The 22,203-nt window shown below is 31.7% G+C and overlaps 1 protein-coding gene across 1 annotated transcript in view; it reads left to right on the forward strand.

The window, feature by feature from the left end:
• The window catches only part of LOC143042582 (adhesion G protein-coupled receptor B1-like), a 49,698-nt gene extending 29,499 nt beyond the window's left edge, over positions 1-20,199 (forward strand). Inside the window, exons 9-26 of the mRNA XM_076214982.1 lie at positions 542-730; positions 1,001-1,072; positions 1,396-1,504; positions 1,629-1,748; positions 2,859-2,937; positions 3,668-3,770; positions 5,039-5,085; positions 5,407-5,530; positions 7,041-7,144; positions 7,940-8,042; positions 8,468-8,618; positions 9,410-9,479; positions 10,396-10,462; positions 11,900-11,985; positions 15,960-16,086; positions 17,591-17,632; positions 18,452-18,529; positions 19,912-20,199. Coding sequence (XP_076071097.1) covers positions 542-730; positions 1,001-1,072; positions 1,396-1,504; positions 1,629-1,748; positions 2,859-2,937; positions 3,668-3,770; positions 5,039-5,085; positions 5,407-5,530; positions 7,041-7,144; positions 7,940-8,042; positions 8,468-8,618; positions 9,410-9,479; positions 10,396-10,462; positions 11,900-11,985; positions 15,960-16,086; positions 17,591-17,632; positions 18,452-18,529; positions 19,912-20,064 — 1,824 coding nt within the window. The 3' untranslated portion in view covers positions 20,065-20,199. The remainder of the gene's footprint in view (positions 1-541; positions 731-1,000; positions 1,073-1,395; positions 1,505-1,628; positions 1,749-2,858; positions 2,938-3,667; positions 3,771-5,038; positions 5,086-5,406; positions 5,531-7,040; positions 7,145-7,939; positions 8,043-8,467; positions 8,619-9,409; positions 9,480-10,395; positions 10,463-11,899; positions 11,986-15,959; positions 16,087-17,590; positions 17,633-18,451; positions 18,530-19,911) is intronic.
• The last annotated feature ends 2,004 nt before the right edge of the window (positions 20,200-22,203 follow it).

Here is a 22,203-nt window from a genome sequence, read left to right on the forward strand (position 1 = left end):
TCTATGTTACTATTAAACAAGTCTGTTTTCCTCAACCTCAGTACCAATATTGATTTTAGTTAGAAATGTAGATACCATAAACCTACCATGATCTTAGTTTAATTTTCTAATCAACTAATTAACCAAAAATAAAAAATGAGGTTAAGGTGGGAGTAAACAGACGGGTTCAAACATAAAGATTTTAAAAGCAGAACAAAACTGTGCACGGTTAAATCATTGAATAAGAGTTGTCATAGACAATCATACATCACCTCATTCATTCTACATAATTAAAATCAAAACTATGCAAAATAAAGAGCATTCATATATAATGTTGAGAAAAGTTGAAGCTAAAATAATAAAAAAACCACACAAAGAGACAAAACAATTGGAAACTGGTCGGTTGACACGATTCACATCCTACTCAATTTAGTTGCCATTATTGGTACTCCGTTTTATCATTACGTTAACAGTATAGATGGACTTAGATACGTGTTCAATAGAATTTTTTTTTACAAGGAATATAATATCTTAATAAATTTTGAAAAATCTATTTTTGTAGTCAAGTAATTTAGTTAAAGAAAACAGTACAGCTACAGTAGTCAACACAATTCTCGAAGATTTGAACGTTCTAACAAGAAAGAGTAATAACGTAACGAGTGGGGATTTAGTTACATCTTCCAATATACTGACTGATATAGCTGTACATGTTGCAGGAAACACAGATGCACTGTCTAGCAGTCAAATAGAGGTTTGTCAGTTTACTGTTTCTTAATTAAATGTTTGGAAATTAGATAACATATTATTAATAATTATATCTTTAACAAACGGCTCATTTTTCTTTATTTACAATACACATGCATATAACCGATCAGACTTTTTAGAAGCGGCAAAACAAAATCTTTAATATAAGAGGTTTAATATAGCCATGTATTGAATTCGATGATGGTAAATATAGGAAATCAATATGTATTTACCACGTGTATACAGCGTGTTTGATTTGATTTATTTATTTCTTTAGATATTTGGATCTCTTTGCAATAATCTCCTCGATGACAGCAATGGTAGAAATTGGGAACAGCTAAAACAAAAGGTATGGTGAAAATGGTGTTTCTTGTTTACTTTATTGCCTTTGCCTTTATTTACTATCGGCCTTTTACACGTATACGTTATATCCAAAGATCTTTCATAAAAAAAAATCAGTTCTAAGGGTATGAGAAAAAAATAGGAAAAAATATTCTGCAAAATATAAGTTGTAGTGCAAATTTTGTGGAGGTCTTTCAATTATGGAAATATACAGTAGATATAACTTAAAGGAATGTGGGGGCATATGTCGAGTGATAAATACTTATGTCGTCACTGTTCGATATGCATTTCGTTAAATGCACTTGTATTCATGTTTTTTTTTATTTGAAGGATTTAAGTAGCCTTACTAGTTTAGTAAAAGCTGTTACAGATTTCAGCAAGAGTTATACCAATGTTTTAAATAGCGAATTTAGCAAGACAATACAAAAGCAAAATTTAGGTAAGTTTTCGAGGTACATTTTGTATATAACTAGAACTTCATTTCTTCTTTTTTTTTAAATACGGTATCATTCATTATATCTGTGCATCTGATATTTTACAAAATACGTGACGTATTTTTTCAGTTATACAGTTAGGAAAGATTCAATCAACAGACATTGTTATTCCTGACAGAACGAAGGCATTGGAATCTTGGATTTTAGATTCGATCAATCAAATTAGCATGAACCGGATGTATTTCGATGGTATGTTCAACGTAAATTTAATATCTGTAAATTGCGTCTGGTCTTTGTTAGTTTTGTATGATTTTTAATTTTAGTTTCTTTTTGTATATTTCGTAGTTAAGTTTGACGTCCATTATCACCGAACAAGTATGCATGTTTTTGTAGGGTCCAGCTGAAGCACGCCTCAGGGTGCTGGAGTTTCTTGCTGCATTAAAGACCCATTGGTGGCCTACGGCTGTAGTCTGCTCTTTGGTCGAGTTGTTGTCTCTTTGACATATTTTCAATTTTATTGTTGAGACCAATCATGTAAAGCAGAGTTTTGCATTGTTTTTGGCCCCTCCAAATCTAAACAAAAATGCGTTATTGTGTTGACAAATACCACACCCTTCATTTCATAATCGGAAGTATGGTTAAAGGGATTGAGTGCGTTGGAGGGCAAGCAAAAAGCTTTGATATCGTGAATAATAGGAACGAATAAAGTGTTTTATGTACAGAATGCTGCTAGTGAATTGAAGTAAAAGTTAGAAGTTAATTTGATCATGTTTTTGAAATGAATACATGGAAATGTTCACAACTTAAACTTGTTTGATGTACAATTGTTATCATTTTCATGCCACAACTACAATATTGGAGGGGCTGTGTTTCCACCCGTTCAATCGTTCGTTCATCCGTCCGTCTGTCACGCTTCATCTTAAAGTTTTTGGTCAAGGATGTTTTTGATGTAGTTGAAGTCCAATCAACTTGAAAAGCAGTACACATGTTCCCTATGATACGATCTTCCAGATTTGAACGCCAAATTATATGTTTTACCCCAATGTTACGGTTTACTGAACAAAGAAAATGAAAGTGCGAGTTTTAGATTACAGTTTTTGGTCAAGGTAGTTTTTGATAAAGTTGAAGTCCAATCAATTTGAAACTTAGAAAACATGTTCCGTATTATATGATCTTTTCAATCTAACTGACAAATAAGATGTATGACCCCAATTTCATGGTCCACTGAACATAGACAATGGTAGTGCGAGTGGGGAATCATTGTACTCGGACACATTCTTGTTATCATATGCATACCCCAGTTTATTTTAATAAAGTGTATTGTAAATTTGTAAAGTAAATAATTTATTTGTTTTTCAGGTTTACCAATCACTGGATATAGCAGTGTTTTTTACAGAAATATTTCAAAATTACTACCAGAGTCACTTAAATCACACACGTAAATAAATTAAAAACTTTTTAAGTAGCCTTACTTGAAGGTGACAGGATAATCAGTTACGAGAATCGTTATATTCGAGCCTTTACATACTTTATTGCATTTCATTAACGTTATCGTTATTATTTAATACACTTCGTCTAGTGGTCAGAAAACTATTTGATTTTTTTTTACCAAAGAAAGTGCAGTTGATATCGTTTCGTCTTATCCTGTTTGAATATCAAAGAGAGAAAAAAGTGTAACTATTTGAATAAAAATCTCAATGCTTTTACCTCCTTGCCTTTCTCATGCACTGTAATTTTGATCTTCAATCGGAATTGAACAATATACGATATAAAACTTCAAGGAAAATTAAATGTATATTGCTGATGAGTGAAATATTTAAGCATTATGGTATGGGGTTATGGTTTGTGGTTTTCAATATAGTTCTATGGTATTTGTTTTTAAATTATAAAATGAGTTGTGCGTATAGTTTATAAGACAGACACCTAAACTACAATGTATATGTGACTTACAGTGAATAAGGGAAACAGTAGTTTAACAATGATCAAATCTTAAAAATCAATTTAGAAGATTTCAAATCAAGATAGAATTGTTTATTGTGGATATTTTAACGTTTTTTTTTGGGTTTTAATTGACCGTAACGGCAAATGAAACCTATCACTACATATATCGTAATGACTGCTGATTTTCAAGTTTTCTTTATTCAATGTAACTGTATATTGTTTTGTAGTAGCTATAAGTACGACGTTAATTCTATCATTGCCGACTTCTCCGTTGAGCCAACGCCAACTAAGATGGATTATCATGTAGAAGTTAAATTCCAACATATTTCGGTAAGTATACTAGTGAAACTAAACTCAACAAATACAAATCAACAAATCAAAACCTAACTAACAGCTATAATGTCCAACAAAATGGACTCTAACAATTCACGAACTTATATACTTTAAGAGTGTATAGCAATAACGCAAATTGAAATGGTATTTAATTAACCACCAGGTTGATAATATCCTTGCACACTTTTCTTTTTCTTAGAACGTAAATCGGATGGCACCAAGACCATATAAGTTAATATTTTGTGTCAACATCGAAATTAATACATGATGGCCTTGAGTTGCATTATCTAGAAACCGACGTTGCGTACCCTGTGATATAATTGTTACTTTTGTTGGCGTCTTCGTCAGATTTATATGCAGTCTTTTATGATTGTTTTTATGTGTTTGTCTTTATCATTAAATTCGATTTTTATTGAGGATATCTGCATGATCTACGATGTATGGTTGCACTTTTTGATGCAGAATCCAAACATTTGCCACGTTAACCAATTAGGTCTATTTTGGTTGTTCACAAAACGTGTTCATCAATATAACGGAGCTATCAGTAAATGTCATACAAGTAGGAGGTTTAAATATATTTCAAACTATGTTTAAACCATCATTTTCGTCAAACGATACATGTAACACGTCGGGGATATTACATTTGTTTTCGAGTCGTTCATACTCTTGTTTAGTCGAGCGTTTGATTTTCTCACTTATTATGCATGGACTCCCCCTTTTTAAATTTACCATGAGAAGTTTTCGATTTTGATACTCACATTATATTTCTCAGACAACATAAAAACGAAACGAAACAAAACAAAACAGAACACACCAATGTCAACAAAATATTTCTCAGAAAACTACTGTTTGAGCAAAATGGACCATATATCAACGACCATGACCAAAATAAAAAAAGGATTCAAAATCATAGCTAAAACCATTTGAGGTCAACTCTACTTAAAGGAAAGAGTATTCTTCAAATGTCTTAAATAATTAATGAAATATGTTTATCAATATATTCATGACTTTTTTGCATGTAATGAATCATGTCAAATGCAGAACATTGATTACATGCATGGCTGATGATACCTGTGGGAACACATTAAAAATCTAGGTCACTTTTAACATAAGAATAAATAGATTATATAAGGTAGAGAAGATCGATCTCTAAATAACTTAGACACTGCATGTATTGCAGAATACGGGTAAATAATCTCAATTGAAGGACGCAGAGTAGACGAAAAATGCATTTATTATACATATTATATTGTTTGCTTTGACAGGAGGACTATTCTAATCCATTTTGTGGATTCCTGGATTTTAATATGCCGTAAGTATATACAAAGATCTCTACCCGATTACTGTGATCGCTTAATTATATGATTTTTTTTATGAAATACAAAAAAAAAAGACCTTATTCAAACTCGCTCGTTGTCGTCCCATAAGGAATATACCGACCATGTATGAGGTTCCTTACACACTGTGTTACTTATATTATATAAATATTTAACACTATTCGTATATTACTTAAAACATATTTCTTCATATTTCTGCACGTATGAACATATTGTTAACTTGATTATCCAAATTATTTTTAACCAATGTAAAATAATTGAAACTTTTAAAAAAAAAATTACAAACTGTTTTACAGAGGTTATCCAAATGGAGTATGGTCTACGGTTGGTTCAAGAGTAGTTGAATCTACATATACCTATACAATTTGTGAATATAACCACACAACTAATTTTGCGATACTTATGAGTCCGGGAAAGACAGTAAGCTATTTGCATTACATGTACACAATAGTATCTTAATTCTGTATCTTATTCAATTACATGAAATACATACGTCAATGTTTTCTTACAATCGTCATTAATAGTCGAAATCAAAACTTTAACATGTTGAGAATCAAAATATACAATACTTCTAAAATTGAGTTAACCTGAATTCCCAAATTCATTTCAATTTATTTCAATTTTGTAATGTGGCTTTGAAGCGTAAGTTTTATTACTATAACCTAATTTAATCCTTTTCTATATTACAACATTTGGCAAAGTCTAACCTTCATTACGGTTGGCGTGTGCATAACATGTCACCGTATCGACGGAAGTATTTGCGCTTCTTTTAAAGTCCTTGCGATTTCAACAGAGTTTTAGTTTTGGCTTGTACTATCGATAAACAAGTTGTGAACATCTGTATGCTATTGCTACCTTTTGTATTTGATGAGTATGTATTATTCAACTGAACATTGAGTAGCTGTAGTATACTTTTTATTATGGTAGTACCGACATTTTTCTCCTTGTTGATCGTATCTGTGATATACATGTACATTACGAACTAAGTAATATATATATAAAAGCAATTGAAATTCGCACGACACATTTGTCAACTATAACCGTTAGCCAGTACTTCTAAAAATAATTGAAAGCCAAGTTTATGTTTATGAAGCTAAATAAATTCAAGGGGACATCTAACAGAACGTCAAAATTTGACTAAGACTAATTTTGAAAGAATTTTTCTAGAACTTTCGTTTAACTACCTGTTACCTAGTTTTTGAAATGCATAAGGAGCGCCACCAAGACAGGCCTTGGACACCAATGATGTTTTGTTCAATGATATATATATATATTTATTAACGGATCAAAGATACAGAAATCCTCAGTATCTAAAAGTCAAGGTCGATTTATTCATATGTCGTTCAGAATGATTGTTACACTTTTTAAGTATCGTTAGGATACACAAAAAAATCGGTTGCAGAAAGTAACTTTTTATATCAATCAAGAACGCTTTTTTTAAGTTTCACTTGATGCATACACAAAATAATTACTATAAAAATGTGTAAACATAGTCTTGTCTTTGACTTAAAAGTCGTTCTCATGACGGAAACAATATTCGCACGCCTTTTTTTCATAGACACAGAAAATTCGAAGCGACACACAGAATGAGGTCTTTTCGTTTAAGGTGGTACCTAACACTACAGGGAGATTACTGTGTAAAATCTTCTAAACGTTTTAATTACGTTATGTTTCAAGAGAATATTAAGCTTCTCAATGATCAAAATAAGTGTTTGTCAAACTGCTATATAACCAGTGTCTTTTTTTCTGATAAAACGGTTGGTTCAATTATTTTTAAATTTTTATATTTTTTTGTCAAAGGGTCAAAGTAAATACTTTGTAAAAATTTTATGAAAATTAAACGAGCTAAATTAATTTTAGTGAAAGTGTTGGGTACCACCTTAATAGTATAGATGTATGCATATTCTGAATATGACTTGTTTTCTTTAAGCCACGTTCTCACAGCTTCCCTCTAAGTGTGATATCAGCAGTTGGTTGCAGCATTTCAATTCTTTGTCTGACCGTAACAATTATTATTCATTATATCCTTTGGAGGTAAGTATTTGCAATTCATATTTTAATTAGTTTATGTCGTAATCAACAAATTTCATCTGGCGACTAAAATACGGCAATATTTCTCTAAGTACCAATTACTTGGTAACCAGATATGTGAAAAATAAATAGATAGCTATAGCGCCTGTATCGCTATTCTTCTTCTTCTATAATAAATTACGAGGCCTTGAACACTAAACTAAATCTTACACCTCACAGTTTAAGACAAATCAAGCTCCTGTTTGGGAAACTTTAATTTATAAATGTTCAGATAAAAACATATTTCATGAATTACGAATAAAAACTGAATTATCTTCAGTAACACAATTATCAGAGCAAAGATGAAAATTACGGGCATGATAATTTTATCCTTAGTAACGTTTTAAAATTATGATAGCATTATTTGATGCCAGTAGTTTGAATTAAATAAATGGAGAATATGATACACTAAGCATTTTAGCGGTATTTTTAACATTGCCATATAAGCGAGAGGTTTGGCTAGCCATGAATATGGCAGATGTTATCTTAAGTCCGTGTCTGTGCATGTTGCAATTGGCGTTTACTTTTGTTGTACTTTAGTGTTTCTGTTGTTCTGTTGTTGTTTTCCTCTTATAGTTGATGTGATTCCCTCGGTTTTAGTTTGTTACCAATAATTCTTTGTGTTTTCTCGAATCATGACTATTAAACAGCAACATAGTACTGTTGCCTTTAGTGATACCATATATAAATAATGGATATATGCATTTATGCGACATTTTATTTGCGTACTAAGTAACTTTTTTTTAAATATACTTGCAGGCATGTCAGAAGTGATCGATCAAAGATTCTTATAAATTTGTGTGTTGCGTTAATTACGTCGTACATTCTGTTCTTGGCAGGTGTTACAAAAACTTCAAATAAGGTGAGACTATACAGTTAAGGGAATTGAACAACGAACCATTTAATTTAACTAGCGTAATCATCTTTGTTTAATGACGTTAATACTAACCATAAGAGAATAATATAAAGGTCAGTTTCTATTGTAGTTAAGTTTAAATCAAACAGGTTTTCCTGATAGTAGTTGTATATGGTTACACCTTGTTACTGAAATGAAAAGCAATAAAGGCAAAGTTACGTGTGACTGTCGTTAAAATATAACTCTTTATTTCTATTGAAATCGTACATCGAAAATAAATTCGTTTTGATATACGTTTAGTAAAGAATTTGATTAAATATAAGAAAAATCAAGTACGTATGAAATAAGTCCGTATACTTTTATGACAAAATTTGAGGTCTTATGTCACTTGTCTTTTAGTTTTAAATTAGTGTAGTTCCTACTTTGTTTAGGTTGTCTGTACTGCTATTGCAATCACACTGCATTACCTGTTCCTGCTAGACTTTGCCTTGATGTTAGCAGAAGGCATTCAAGTGGCCATTATGGTTGTTATTATTTTTCGAACGAAATCAATACTTCAGTGGCTGCTTCCATTGTGCTATAGTAAGTGTTGAAGATTGAAAGTTAATGCTGACAAAAATTATTTGTTAAAATCCTCAACAGTCTTTAAATTAATCATAATTTCAATTTGTGTATATTGAAATTGGTAAGTTAGTTATTTTACCCTATTAGATAAAACAGAAAGCATGTATCAAGTTAATACCAGCTAATCTTAAATTAGTATTACTACTTAACAAGTGTCATCTATCTGTAAATAATTAAAACTTGAATATGTATCATAGACATGTATTGATAGTGGACAGACGTAGATTGTGTATCACATATTATCTTACCTTCGCTCTCACCCCATATGGAATTTACTGACCTCATACATACCGTATTAAGTCACTAGCACACTATGTAACTAATATTATCCTATTCAGAGCTAGTTGAAGCACCGAAAAGGTGTCCTGAATTATACATGTTATATGTATCTAAATATTTAAAAATATGCAAAATCCTGTACTTGCAATCACATAAAATCAAGTAATCATCCCTCAAAAAGATGGGGTTTTTGTTCATATGTTGCTTTGACTCATTTACTTATACCTCAATATGTGTGTTTTAAAATAGTCATATATGTCGATCTCAGTTAAAAAAAAAAAGTTTTTATATCCAAACGGGAGTAACTCAAACGCATCACTGTTGTATGGACACGTGTATACTTAAAAAAAAACATGTTCACATATGACACGTTTGGGTCGTTAAGTAGCTCTCGAATTGACTCATGACCGACAGCAGGTATTTTATTTCAATTATTGTATATTGATGTGCGTTTACACTTTATATTTCAGTTATACCTGCTGTAATTGTGAGCATTTCTGCAGGAGTTACAAAGTTAGAAGGATATGGTAACAGTCAATTGTACGTGCATACGTACTATTCGATTATCCTTTTCCTCGTTATTTCATGAGGGCATTGTATTTTGATAATTAAACGAGGGTTAAACAGATTTTTATTCCTCAACCTATTTGTATTAACAAAGACGGAAGAGAATATAATCATTATATCATTTACATTCGAAAGTCATACGAAACGTCAAATTAAAAAAAAGGAATATGTTTTATATACTTCAATTGCTCAGTTTACCATGAACATTATTGTAAACGAAAATTCTTCATTTTATCACAATTTCCCGAAAAATCTGCTTTTAATCATTGTCTTCCCGAATACTCATTAGTCAAAAGCTTTTCTGTATGAAATGACATTAACCACAAAACACGTAATCAGACCTTCGGCAACAGCACAGCATGGGTAAAACCCATGATTAAAAGAGTGTTTACACACGTTCACTGGTAGGTAAATAGCGTGAATTTATTCTGAAAGAACAATTAAATTCATGAACAGTTTGTAATAATTAAACAATTGTTAGGTCAAAGTTTAATTAACCAACAGAATAGATTGAAAAATATAAAACAATAACATCTCTCTATCAACCCACTTATATTTTTTTTACCTGCATCAAGATTCTGTGTTGGTTAACTGTAAGCATAGACAACAAAACAGAAAATTTATAAGTTTGTGATCAACAATCACTGAATGAACTATTTTTCTGTCTATCATACGTTATGTGTTCGAAACAATGTTAATAACGTACAAACAGGGTCAATGAGAACGTAGTTTATTATCTAATATTTCATTTACAAGAAAAACATGATTTTAAGTTAGATAGTATCGAAGAATTGACCTCGGTCCCCGCAAAAGCAAAAATCATAGATTCTCTTATTTCCATTTACAATATCCTGTATTCAATATTGTCGACTATTTAATTTTCTTTAAGCTGCTGGCTGACCATCGAATCCAAACTTATATGGGCGTTTGTAGCACCGGCACTCTTCGTTGTCGTGGTAAGTTTACGAATATCATACATCACACAATGGGATTCTGTTTGATAGCTCGAACGGACGCCTAACGGATAACTTTTTTTCAATCCGTTCATGTCCGTTAGACGTCCGTCCATATCCGTTGCATGTCCGTTAAGCGTACGTTTTATCCATCGACGTCCGTTCTGTCCGGTGGAAAATTTTGAGCATGTTCAAAACTTTGAACGGACGTCCAACGGATAAAATGTCCGATGAACGTCCGTTAAGCGTCCGTTTTGTTCGGTACTCGTCCGTTTCGTTTCCGTTTTGTATCCGTTACGTGTCCGTTATACATCCGTTGGAGGTCTGGAAGAAAAATTCACCAACGGACTTCTACCGGACGTTTAAAGGATAAAACGGATGTTGAACGGACGAGAAATGGACTTCTATCGGACGTATAACGGATAAAACGGATGATGAACGGATTTGAAACGGATAAATGCCAATTGAAAATTTCGCGTCAGAAATGCCAATTATTGGTATGTCAGATTTCTTAAGGTTCATGCATTCTTATAATTCATAATCGATCTTAGAGTATAGGCACGTCAACACAATCAAGCAGTTCTTATTCAGGCCGGTAATTGCCCTTTGGCGGAATTTTGAAGAACAAACCAAAACCAGTTACACAGAAACATTTTGAATATTTATGCGATTTACATGTATTATTATTGTCGCCTTTGATTTTTCCGTATATCTTGTTCATCCGTTTTATCCGGTACGCTTCCGTTATGTGTCCGTTTTATGCGGTACTCGTCCGTTGGATGTACGTTCGACATCCGTTCTGTCCGGTACGTGTCCGTTTCTCGTACGTAACATATCCGGTGTGTGTCCGTTATGCATCCGTTACACGTCCGTTTTAATCGGTCAGTACATCAACGGACTCCCAACGGATAACAATTTTGTCAACGGACAACTTTTATTTTCATCCGTTAGGCGTCCGTTCGTGCTATCCGGTAAGGTGTGACCGAGGCTTTAGAAAATAATTTAATTATATTAATAGCTATGTCTTTTTAAAAGTATTTTACAGTACTTGATTTGTACAAAAAAAATTGGTACAGAAATAATACCAACAGTGATCATTATGTTCCATGTTTGGAAATCATAACGTTAAGAGATTTGAAATATACAAGCCTTAAAAATGCTGAAAATGTAACGATGTAACCAAAAATCTGTAGTACCTAAATTTAAAGTACAAATCAAATACTGTAAAATACAGGTACCTAAATATTACAATAAGTTTAAAGTAACAAAATAGTACTGAATATTAAAAGTAGATTCCCAGTACTACATATTTTTGATACATAAATAGTACCTATTCAAAAGTAGCTGTGTATCATTTATTTGAGATTCAATAAGATAAAAAACTTTTGAACTGTTTTCTATTTTTCTTTTGATTTATCATCTATTTGTTCTTTTTTGTAGACTAACATAATTATCCTGATAATAATGATATATAAAATTATGACAACCAGAGGACTTGCTGCAAAAACACTTAAAGAAAAATCAAAGTAAGTACATAATCAATTGTCTAAACATTTAGTAACCAGATTGCTATTGAGACTGATGTAGATAGCTATCTCCTATAGCTATACGTTTAAATAATTATACCTTTTTAGTCTAAATAAATTCAGAATGTTTGCGTTGATGTAAACTAAATCTATTTATATATGTATGTCCTATATCGGAGATGTGTCAACACGCCACTATGCACCAAATGACGTAGAATGTAACAGCTATACTTCACCTTAAAGCTTTAAACAATGAGTTGAACTCATACAACATAGCGCTTATCCATCCCCGAAAAACTGATAGTACAAACATGTCTTCCCTTTTTAGTAATGAGTTAGAGCAGATGATACATATAGATCAAAATCGGTGTTAATGTCGTCATTTAATAAACTCATCTTTTGCGACGTTACAAATTTAACAGTGTATCAAGGACATTTTAAGAAACAAACACGAAGTAGACTATATATTGATAATCACATCAATTCAAGAATATTATCCTAATAGTGCCACATGTGGAGCAGGATCTGCTTACCCTTCCGGAGCACCTGAGATCACCCCTAGTTTTTGGTGGGGTTCGTGTTGTTTATTCTTTAGTTTTCTATGTTGTGTCATGTGTTCTATTGTTTTTCTGTTTGTCTTTTTCATTTTTAGCCATGGCGTTGTCAGTTTGTTTTAGATTTATGAGTTTGACTGTCCCTTTGGTATCTTTCGTCCCTCTTTGATGTTATTAAAATGTAATATCCGCTTTAACGCGAATATGTAAGCGACTAGTACCCCTTTTAAGAATGTCAAATACGTACTTGATTTATAACTTTCATGCAAATAATTTCCAGACCCATTGCCCTAGAAGCCACTAAGCTATACATTGTAATAGAAAACATTTAGTGTCATTATAAAAATAAAGGACTCAAAACGAGCTTTCAAATGTTTCGGTTTGGGCGTTCCCAATATGGATAATGTATGAAATTAGTGAAGTGTTATTTTATCAAAAACAGTTCGCCTTCCTTTTTACCTTAAGGAGTTGGAAACTATAGAATTTCAAAGTCTTAAAATTTAAAATAAATTATTAAGTTTGTTTTTTTATTTATTTCAAAAGGAAACCATGTGTATATTGATATGGTCATAATTATAGATTGACTATTTACAAAGCTTTTAATTTTTGAAATACGAAAGCTTTTCTACCTAAAGAATAGATTACCTTAGCTGTATTTGGCAAAACGTTATGGTCCGAATGATCCTTTATGCTCTTTAACTTAGTATTTTATTTGGCCTTGTAACTTTGTAGACTCGAGCGTCACTGATGAGTCTTTTGTAGACGAAATGTGCGTCTGGTGCAAATATAAAATTTCAATCCTGGTATGTTTCCCCTGGGTTAATATTTTTTTTCGCCACCTCTTTCACCAAAACAATATATTTTTCGCCACTTTATCATTTTCTACGCCAAGTAACATACATAAATTTTTCGTTTAACATTTCCCCTTTTTACGACCCCCCCTTTTCTAAGACGAGTTTGCCCCATTGTTGTCTATGATTATTCTCTCAAACTTATCTAAGAGTCTGCATTGTAATGAATAAGCACTTAACATTTACTTTTTAAAAAGACAAACTTTTCTTTGAACAACTTTCCTAAAAGAGGGGGCTACTTACTTTTAATAATGGAGAATATATAAGTTCCGGAATATAACAAAATTCTTGGACATGTTTTGACCATATAATACCAGAAAGGTGTACAATTCTTTGGAATTTAGTTTATTCAAAAGAAAAATATGTGCCCTTTTGTACTAAAGAGTAGTTTTTACTTGAAATCACTTGAAATTGATCCCTAATTTAAGTTGTAGTCATTACATTGAAGGGTTACTCTCATTCGAGTGGTTGTTACCTTTTGCATAGATTTCTTCATAATGACAGTTTCTTTTCTAGAACATCGTAAATGAAAAAGTTGAGACGTAAAGCTATGCTTGAAACACGTCGTGTCACTCAAATTACTTCAAAGTACTCTCTCAACTCTATATTATCTATATTAAAGTCATAGGATAAAGTTTTAAATCAGAGATTTTTCTTGCTTTTGAACATTTTTCGTCTTAACAGTTTTTTTCTGGACTAGAGCAGTAGAGGAGTGGATAAGTCACAAGTTTGCTTCGAACACGTGCGTCGCAAATTGGTTAATAAATCCTCTATGTGACATGTGACGGACGCAATGTAACCATATCATTTTGATTAACAATACATGTACAATTAACACCTTTATTAATTAGTCCTTTGTTGTCGTTAACTATTAAATGCAATCAGCTGATTATTGATTATCTGTCAAAATCTAAACGAGTCGAAGGAGAATTCCGAGTATTGCCTGAGCAGGTAAAGTCCGAGAAACCCGACAAAAAGTAAAAAAACCCACGATGGATGAAAATAAATCGTTATATATATTTCTTTCGCCAAATTCTTTCGCAAATAAAGAATTTTAATCGCCACAATTATTATTTGCTGCTGGTATCTATGAAGAGTTTATTAATCCTTGCTATGATTTAATTTTGAAATGAATATTTTACAAGTTGTTAATCAATTGTAAGAAAGGAAAAGGATAGCAAAGACAACAATATAATAGATTTGGCCTAAGGTTGGATATACCCTAGCAAAGCAAAAGGGACAAAAAGACACCCAAAATATATATATGAAAAAGTACAATATAAAGTGCTAGTTAAGATAGAATGCAGAATTATATACAATATTAGGTCAATATCAGAAAAATATAAACTTTATTGAATGAGGCTGAGAAACAGGGTAACTTCAAATTTTATTACATAGTAAGTGTTCGTTGTCAATAAAGCGGGACGTGAAGCGAAGTGATAATACTAAACATTTTGTGTTCTTTCAAAAAAGTTCCTGTATAAAGACTGGTCCATATTATAAAAAAGTACTCGTCGGAATGTGGAAGGTCTCAGTTAGTTCTGATCCGAATGTTAATGGTTTGTTCTAAAACAGGTCCTCATAACGTAACAAATACGTCGTGAATCAAACAAATTCAGCACCTTGTAGCTGTCTAATTAGTTATCAAAGGTACCAGGATTATAATTTAGTACGCCAGACGCGTATCTAATTCAGATAATTTTATTTTGGAATCAAACACTATACATGTGTCATAGGTTTAGAAAAAAGAGGTTTATTTCAACTTATTTTCAAAACAAGTTAGTTGTATCTCAATACATTGACCATTCTAAATGATAATATTTATCAATCCGTCTAAAATGAGAAGTACAAGAAAGATGAAGAGAAGCCAAATTATTTTTTTGAACGAGGAAAGCAACTTATCTGTGAAAACGTTCATTATCACCCTCTGAATAACTGAGTAACTCTTACACAGTTACTTTGGAGACCTTTCCGATTGCTGATTGAAAAGATGTTAATATTTGAGAAGAAGTTTTGTAAACCATGTGATGGGCTCGGTGATCAAACTTTATTTGTATGCTTATTTGGTATTCAGTGCAGTAAGGACATTTTTTGTTCTTTTGGTAATATCATATATACATATATCTGATTGAAATTCTAATAGAAAACAGAATCTACCTATGATTGTTCAAGAGTTCCTCTAATAGATTTTTGGTAAGCCATGTGTTGAAAATGATTTTGTTGAATATGTTTTGTCTTCAAGTGAAATATAAATAGCTTATATCTGGTAATACGTTCATAATTTTCAAGTAATGTTTTCAAACAAAACGATAGTGTTGGGAGTTCTGTCTTATAAAAAGCAACGTATTTGTCTTGAAGAAGAATATATATGGGTCATATATCATTTAAGTTTTCTATTTTCCTTTTTAACTTAGTCCTGAATAGTAACAATTATATTTGATGTATGGTGAAGCGAATTGTGTATAATTATTATGTATCAAGGTATATACAATCGTCTATGCAATATTGAAATTGAGACTAGACTATGTTCTGGAGTTAAAAACCAAGTATTTCTGTTTTAATCTTTCAGAGCAGGAATTAAAAGTATTTGCGTAATTTTTCCACTGTTCGGAATAACATGGATACTTGGCGCATTTTCAGTAAATGAAGATCTAGTTGTATTTCAATACCTATTTGCAGTATGTAACTCACTTCAGGTATATATAAATGATAAAGAATCAATGTTGCAACATCATTGAAAGATAGGATGATTTTGTATATTTACGTTTAATTTTATCTATATGTATTCATAAATTTTCCGCAAAAAATCGGACCAGTCTTATTCAATGTGTCACTGTCACCAAGTCATGCATCTAAGTGCTAGGAATATGACCTTAATGATATCCGAAACACCAAATCATAAAAAGTTCTTGTAGATAATTTGATTACCACAGATAATAACTTTGAGAAAGTCCCTTCAAATATATAGATGTGCACTATGTTTTATTAATTACTGAAAAATCTACCGACGAAAGGTCAAATCAGGTTTTAACAGGTTGAGAAAATATGGTGAATATATGTACTTCAAGCGAAACATGCTATATATTATATTGATTACCAAATCGTGCATTAGTAAAACAATAATAGAATAATCCTGTTATTGTAGGCAAACATATAAATGCATATAATTTATACACAGCAACACTTGGAAAGTCTTTATAGAAAATATATAAGGACAATAAATAAAATCACCTATAGACAATATTTTTGCTCGGATTGGTTCATGGACACGACTATTTATAAACTTCTTCCTACGATTTTGGTTTGATTCATTGATATAAAAGCAACAGTAGTATATAGCACTGTTCAAAAGTTATAAATCGTTTAAAAGAAAACAATCCGGGCTACAAACTAAAACCAAGGGAAACACATCAACTATAAGAGGAAAACAACGGAAACAGAAACACTGATATATTTATTGTTAATTATTTGATAAACCTTCTACTGAACTTTGTGAACTCACTGTAATACGAACTTTGTTACTCACGGTGATAATTTTTTAAACATTTTTCGTTAAATGTGTTTTTGAATTTTTGTTGAAAATATCAAAGATAATTTGGTATATGCTATCTTTTTTCTCTTGCTTGAAAATATGTGATAAATAGATTATTACATGTCATTTTCCATATTGTCTGTGGTATCAGCCCACGACCCATATGAAGCCCTCGGGCTTAATTATTCCCTCTGGCTTCATATGGAGTCTAGGGCTGATACCATGGACAATATGGACAATGCCATGTAATAATCTATAAGTATATGAACGCTCTATAAATACACAGCCACGTCTGATTTTAATAAAGAAGGTCATCCAATGTCTCGTGTAAGGTGAAATCCTCGCTGTGTTTTACTGAAATTAGTTCAACGATTCGACAATTCGAATTTGGGCCAGTAGGTGAACGTTTCTATGTAGACCTTTGGCAACGTTTAACTCTTCTCCCTTTTTAATATACCCATATTTTACAGCAGAAACTACATAAATACAAATTTATCGCTCGGTCTACATATCTAAAGTAACTTAACCACTGTATCTATTATTAATTCGTTCTCGTTATGAATATGCAAATGCTATTGTTCAATGGATATAAAACAATTATTATTCAATCAACTATCTTTGGCACTATATATTATAACTAAATAAAATCTAATATTAATTCATTTCAGGGATTTTTCATATGTTTGTTTCATTGCTTTTTGAATAAACAGGTCAGTAGAAATGATGATAGAATGAAAATGAAATTTGTTGCTGCTGTGAATCATTGAGAACATTTATTTTGTTCATTGAATAACTTTTTTCGTTGGATATTAGTTTGATCCGAAGCATTTCTAAAATGGCTTGTACAATTTATTTTAAGGTATACCACTTATTAGTTGTTGGAAGTATTAAAGCATTAAAGCAGCACATGTTAACGAATCTTAATTTTATTTCAAACTCAACAATTAATTCCGCTTTGGGGCGACCGTTTCATTGGTTTAGTGGAAGTTAATTTGCCATGACTTCAGGATATCATTGGTTCGATTCCCGGTCAGGATAATTTAAAAGCTGATCATTTCTCTTTTTGCTGCTCCTCATCTAAGCAATAAAAGTGCCAGAACTGACCACAGTAGTTATTTTTTTTTATTCTTTAAGACTGGGCATGATTTAAATCTCCAGGTTAAGAATAACATGAACGTTTCTGTCCAACCTTTTTTCTGATCATTATTATAAGTGTAAGAGTAATAATCACAAGTGCGATACAATATGCCGAAATAAATAGATTTATTAGAATGATACACTCGAAGCTGTATAACAGATGTACAGTCGGACATGCAGAGTTTACAAACAATAATTATATTTATTTAAAAAAGATCTGCACATACATATTGGATGTACTTGGAGAGATAAACATCGCAAAACATACCAAAAGGATATGATTTTTCCATGCACTGCGGACGTTGCCACTTGAACATGCATGTTGAGTGGTTGAATGTATTTCTGTATAGATTGAAAAGCTTAGTACATTTATACCTCAAATGTTATTTTAGGTTAGACAAGGATATGCACATTATCAAAGACGGAGAAAGGCCAGTCAGTTGCTGGAGTCAAAATCATTTAGTAGTTCAGTAAGTCATTATATTTAAAAAAAAAAAAAAAAAAAAAAACAGACAGTATTTGGTATGGGCTTACATACAAATTTAAATTTCGAGTTTTACTCTTAGCCTATTTACAGATTTGCTAGAAAAAAATACGAATGTATTGCCTTGAATTTTTATAGTTTCTAATTTTATTATTCTTTAATTTTATACCTTAATGTATGATATAAAAAAAGAAGATGTGGTATGATTGCCAATGAGACAACTCTCCACAAGAGACCAAAATGACACAGAAATTAACAACTATAGGTCACCGTACGACCTTCAACAATGAGCAAAGCCCATACCGCATAGTCAGCTATAAAAGGCCCCGAAATGACAATGTAAAACAATTAAAAAGAGAAAACTAACGGCCTTATTTATGTAAAAAATTAACGAAAAACAAATATGTAACATATAAACAAACAACAACCACTGAATTAATTACAGGCTCCTAATGCTTGTTTAATCAAAGGATATGACTTATACATAACTTTACTAGCTGTGAATTTTCTTGACAATTAAGAATTGTGGGGAGCGCGGGTAAGAGTATTTTACGACGATTCAAATAGATAATTAAACAAAATATAGATATGGAACGTGAATGGCACTGCAAAACAATCACAAAACAATTAACAAAAATACAGTGGTGATTTATACGTGTTTCTCGTTTTTCGCTTTTTATATAGATTAGAACGTTGGTTTTCCCGTTTGAATGGTTTTGCACTAGTAATTTTGAGGCCCTTTATAGCTTTTTTTTCGGTGTACGCCAAGGCTCCGTGTTGAAAGCCGTATATTGACCTATAATGGTTTACTTTTATAAATTGTTATTACGATAGAGAGTTGTATCATTGGCACTTCACCACATCTTTCTATATCTAGTAAATAAAAGTTCATACATTTGTTTAAGCTCTAAATTATCCGATTCTATTAAAATTATAAAAAGATTAGAACCAAAAAGAAATAAAAAAGGACAACTTCAGAGAAGGTTCCTGACTTGGACTAGGTAAAGTTAAATGTTATGAGGTCAAAATATTTTTTTTTTAAATCACAATCCTCCATATTTTATCTAGATCAGTTTTAATGTATTTTATGTACAATTAGGTTTTAACGAAACCACCGCAATTTTCAGAGAAAGTATCATTTACAAATAGCAAACAAATATGAGGGTTTATTTGTTTTATGTTTTGCCTTTTACCTTTCCACTGCTATTTCTTCATGATTCTTGTAAAATTGTATAGTTTTCTATACGGATACAGTTAGTGGACATAAATTTGATAAACAAAAAAATAAATGGCGTTATTTTGTAATATTTTAGGAAATATAACTAATACTTGTTACTATTCATCGAAGATATATCTCTTCATTTTCAGGATTTTCCAACAAGGAGGACACGTGATAACACTGAATACACCACTGAAAACCGACAATGGTCAGATGAAGACGAAATATTAAAAGGTCGAAATCATCATGCTAATACTTTTTATACTCAGTCCAAATTCTATAATCCTACTTTTGCTCATTAATTTCATTAATAGATTGTATGTAAACAGAAATGGATATTAAAGAATGTGACTGTAACAATTATCATGGTTGTCTGATTATTTGTTAAACATGAGAAAGACTGTCGGAACATTTTTCATATGTTGTCGAGTTTCATTAACATTTAATAAAGAATAGATATGTGTTGATCTTGTTGTTATATATGCAGATTATAGTGGTCAACAAAGGACACGTGTTTTGAAAATTGTTTTTGATTAATTAGAGATAGTTTTGATGTGTGTATACTCTGTGTTTGTTTTAACATATTTAATAGAAAAAAAACATCAGTTTATCAAAATTGTAAAAATTCAGTTTTTTATAAAAAAAAATACTAAACAATAAATTCCATGTTTTAATAATCTAAACGGAAGAAGGGTATATAAGAAAAACACTGTAAGTCAGACAAATAGTTGTGAAACATTTTCTGAGTAGCTGTAGGGTCGTTTTAAGTTCCTTTTAAAAATTCCGTCTGAATTATCTCCCTCTTAGGAACCTATTTATATTTGGCGCTGTAAACAACACGGATCATCCTGTTCTGTGTCTGTGTTTGCAGACACAGAGTGTAATTTTAGCAAATGACATTAACAGGAAGCAAGTTTAGTAAAGTTGTTTGATTGTCAGAGGGATATAAAATCTCACATCGAATAGTTACGATTGAAATGTGGACAGCGACTAGATTTTACAGCCGATATTCTGTCGGAAGGCCATATCATGGCTATGTGGATTGGGTACTTTTTGTTAAATGGCAGACTCAGTGTGTGTCCGCTGCATCGTTACAAGTTAGGCATACACTGGGTCCCTTCACAAACATGTCAACATCCAGACCAAAAAAAGTTCTTTAATAACTACAGTTTAATTGGATTTTATATTAAACTATCTACAAACCGAACCATCATTACCTAAATAGTACGCACAATGTTGATATTTCTGTCCACATGTCATAAACTGTGGATACAAGTAGAATGTTCTGCATACTTTACACTGTAAATAAAGCACACATGGACCTTTTTTGATTTTACATGGATTTTTTGCGGTAATTTCAATTGGTATCGGATTCATCATCGTAGGTTTGCGTCTGTCATATTTCTTTCTCGTTTATAGTTTTATAATAAGTTAGGCCTTCGGGATTCTCGTTAGAGGATTTTTATTTTTCAAGTCAGGTACTTAATTTTAGCATTGTACATTATTAGTTTTGATTATTGTTGAAGGCCGCTTGACAACTTATTGTTGCTTACACCCATGTCCTTTGGTCTGTGGTCCTGGTGGATAGCTATCATGGGTAATCATAGATATTTTATAACTTTATAGGAATCCCATATACAAGCTTAAGCAATCATAGTTGAACTAAAATATAGCTCTAGTCTGTTTTTGAAATAACAAGATATTTTTTTTCTCACTTGCATCATTTCCTTTTAACTGTATCACAAATATTCTATCAGTATATTCATATTATGGAACTATTGCTTGCACCACGCATTTTCAAAACCCCTTTCAGCTATGGAATAATTTTAGGTCGGGAAGCTTCGGAAGTATATTGTACTCAATCTACTAATATATAAATGAGAAGCTGTTGCATGAATTTCAATGAGACAATTTCAAATCATTGTCACAATGTGTTTAAAGTAAACAATAATAGTTTTATAACATGTGGCTGTTGTGAACGTGAGTCAATATAGATCAGATAGGTCATCAATGCTAAAACCTATCCTACATTGACTGCCTTATACGTTTTCAAAAACCTGAGTATCAAGTTCAGCAAAACAATTATGGCCAACAAGTGAGAGATGATACCAAAGGGCAATCGAAATAACATAACAGAAAAGCAGACATCATCATGGCAAAAGATAAAAAACGAGAGAGCGAGGACCTACAACTTAACAACTCATAAAAACCAAAAACAAAAATTGAGCAAGACAACCCCTACCTAATCGTGATAGACAACATGCTCCAGAAGGACCGGTATTACCTGCTGTATATTTAACATTCGTCGTGTATACTTTTAAACAAAAGTGGTAGGTATATTTTATCGATTGAAGAAATTGCTCTTGTATAAAAATCAGACATCAGCAGAAACAAATTGTGTTTACAGGTTAATCCCCTTACCCTTATACTTTCCTGAATGA

Source organism: Mytilus galloprovincialis, chromosome 8, assembly GCF_965363235.1.
Source record: "Mytilus galloprovincialis chromosome 8, xbMytGall1.hap1.1, whole genome shotgun sequence".
NCBI classification, from domain to species: domain Eukaryota; kingdom Metazoa; phylum Mollusca; class Bivalvia; order Mytilida; family Mytilidae; genus Mytilus; species Mytilus galloprovincialis.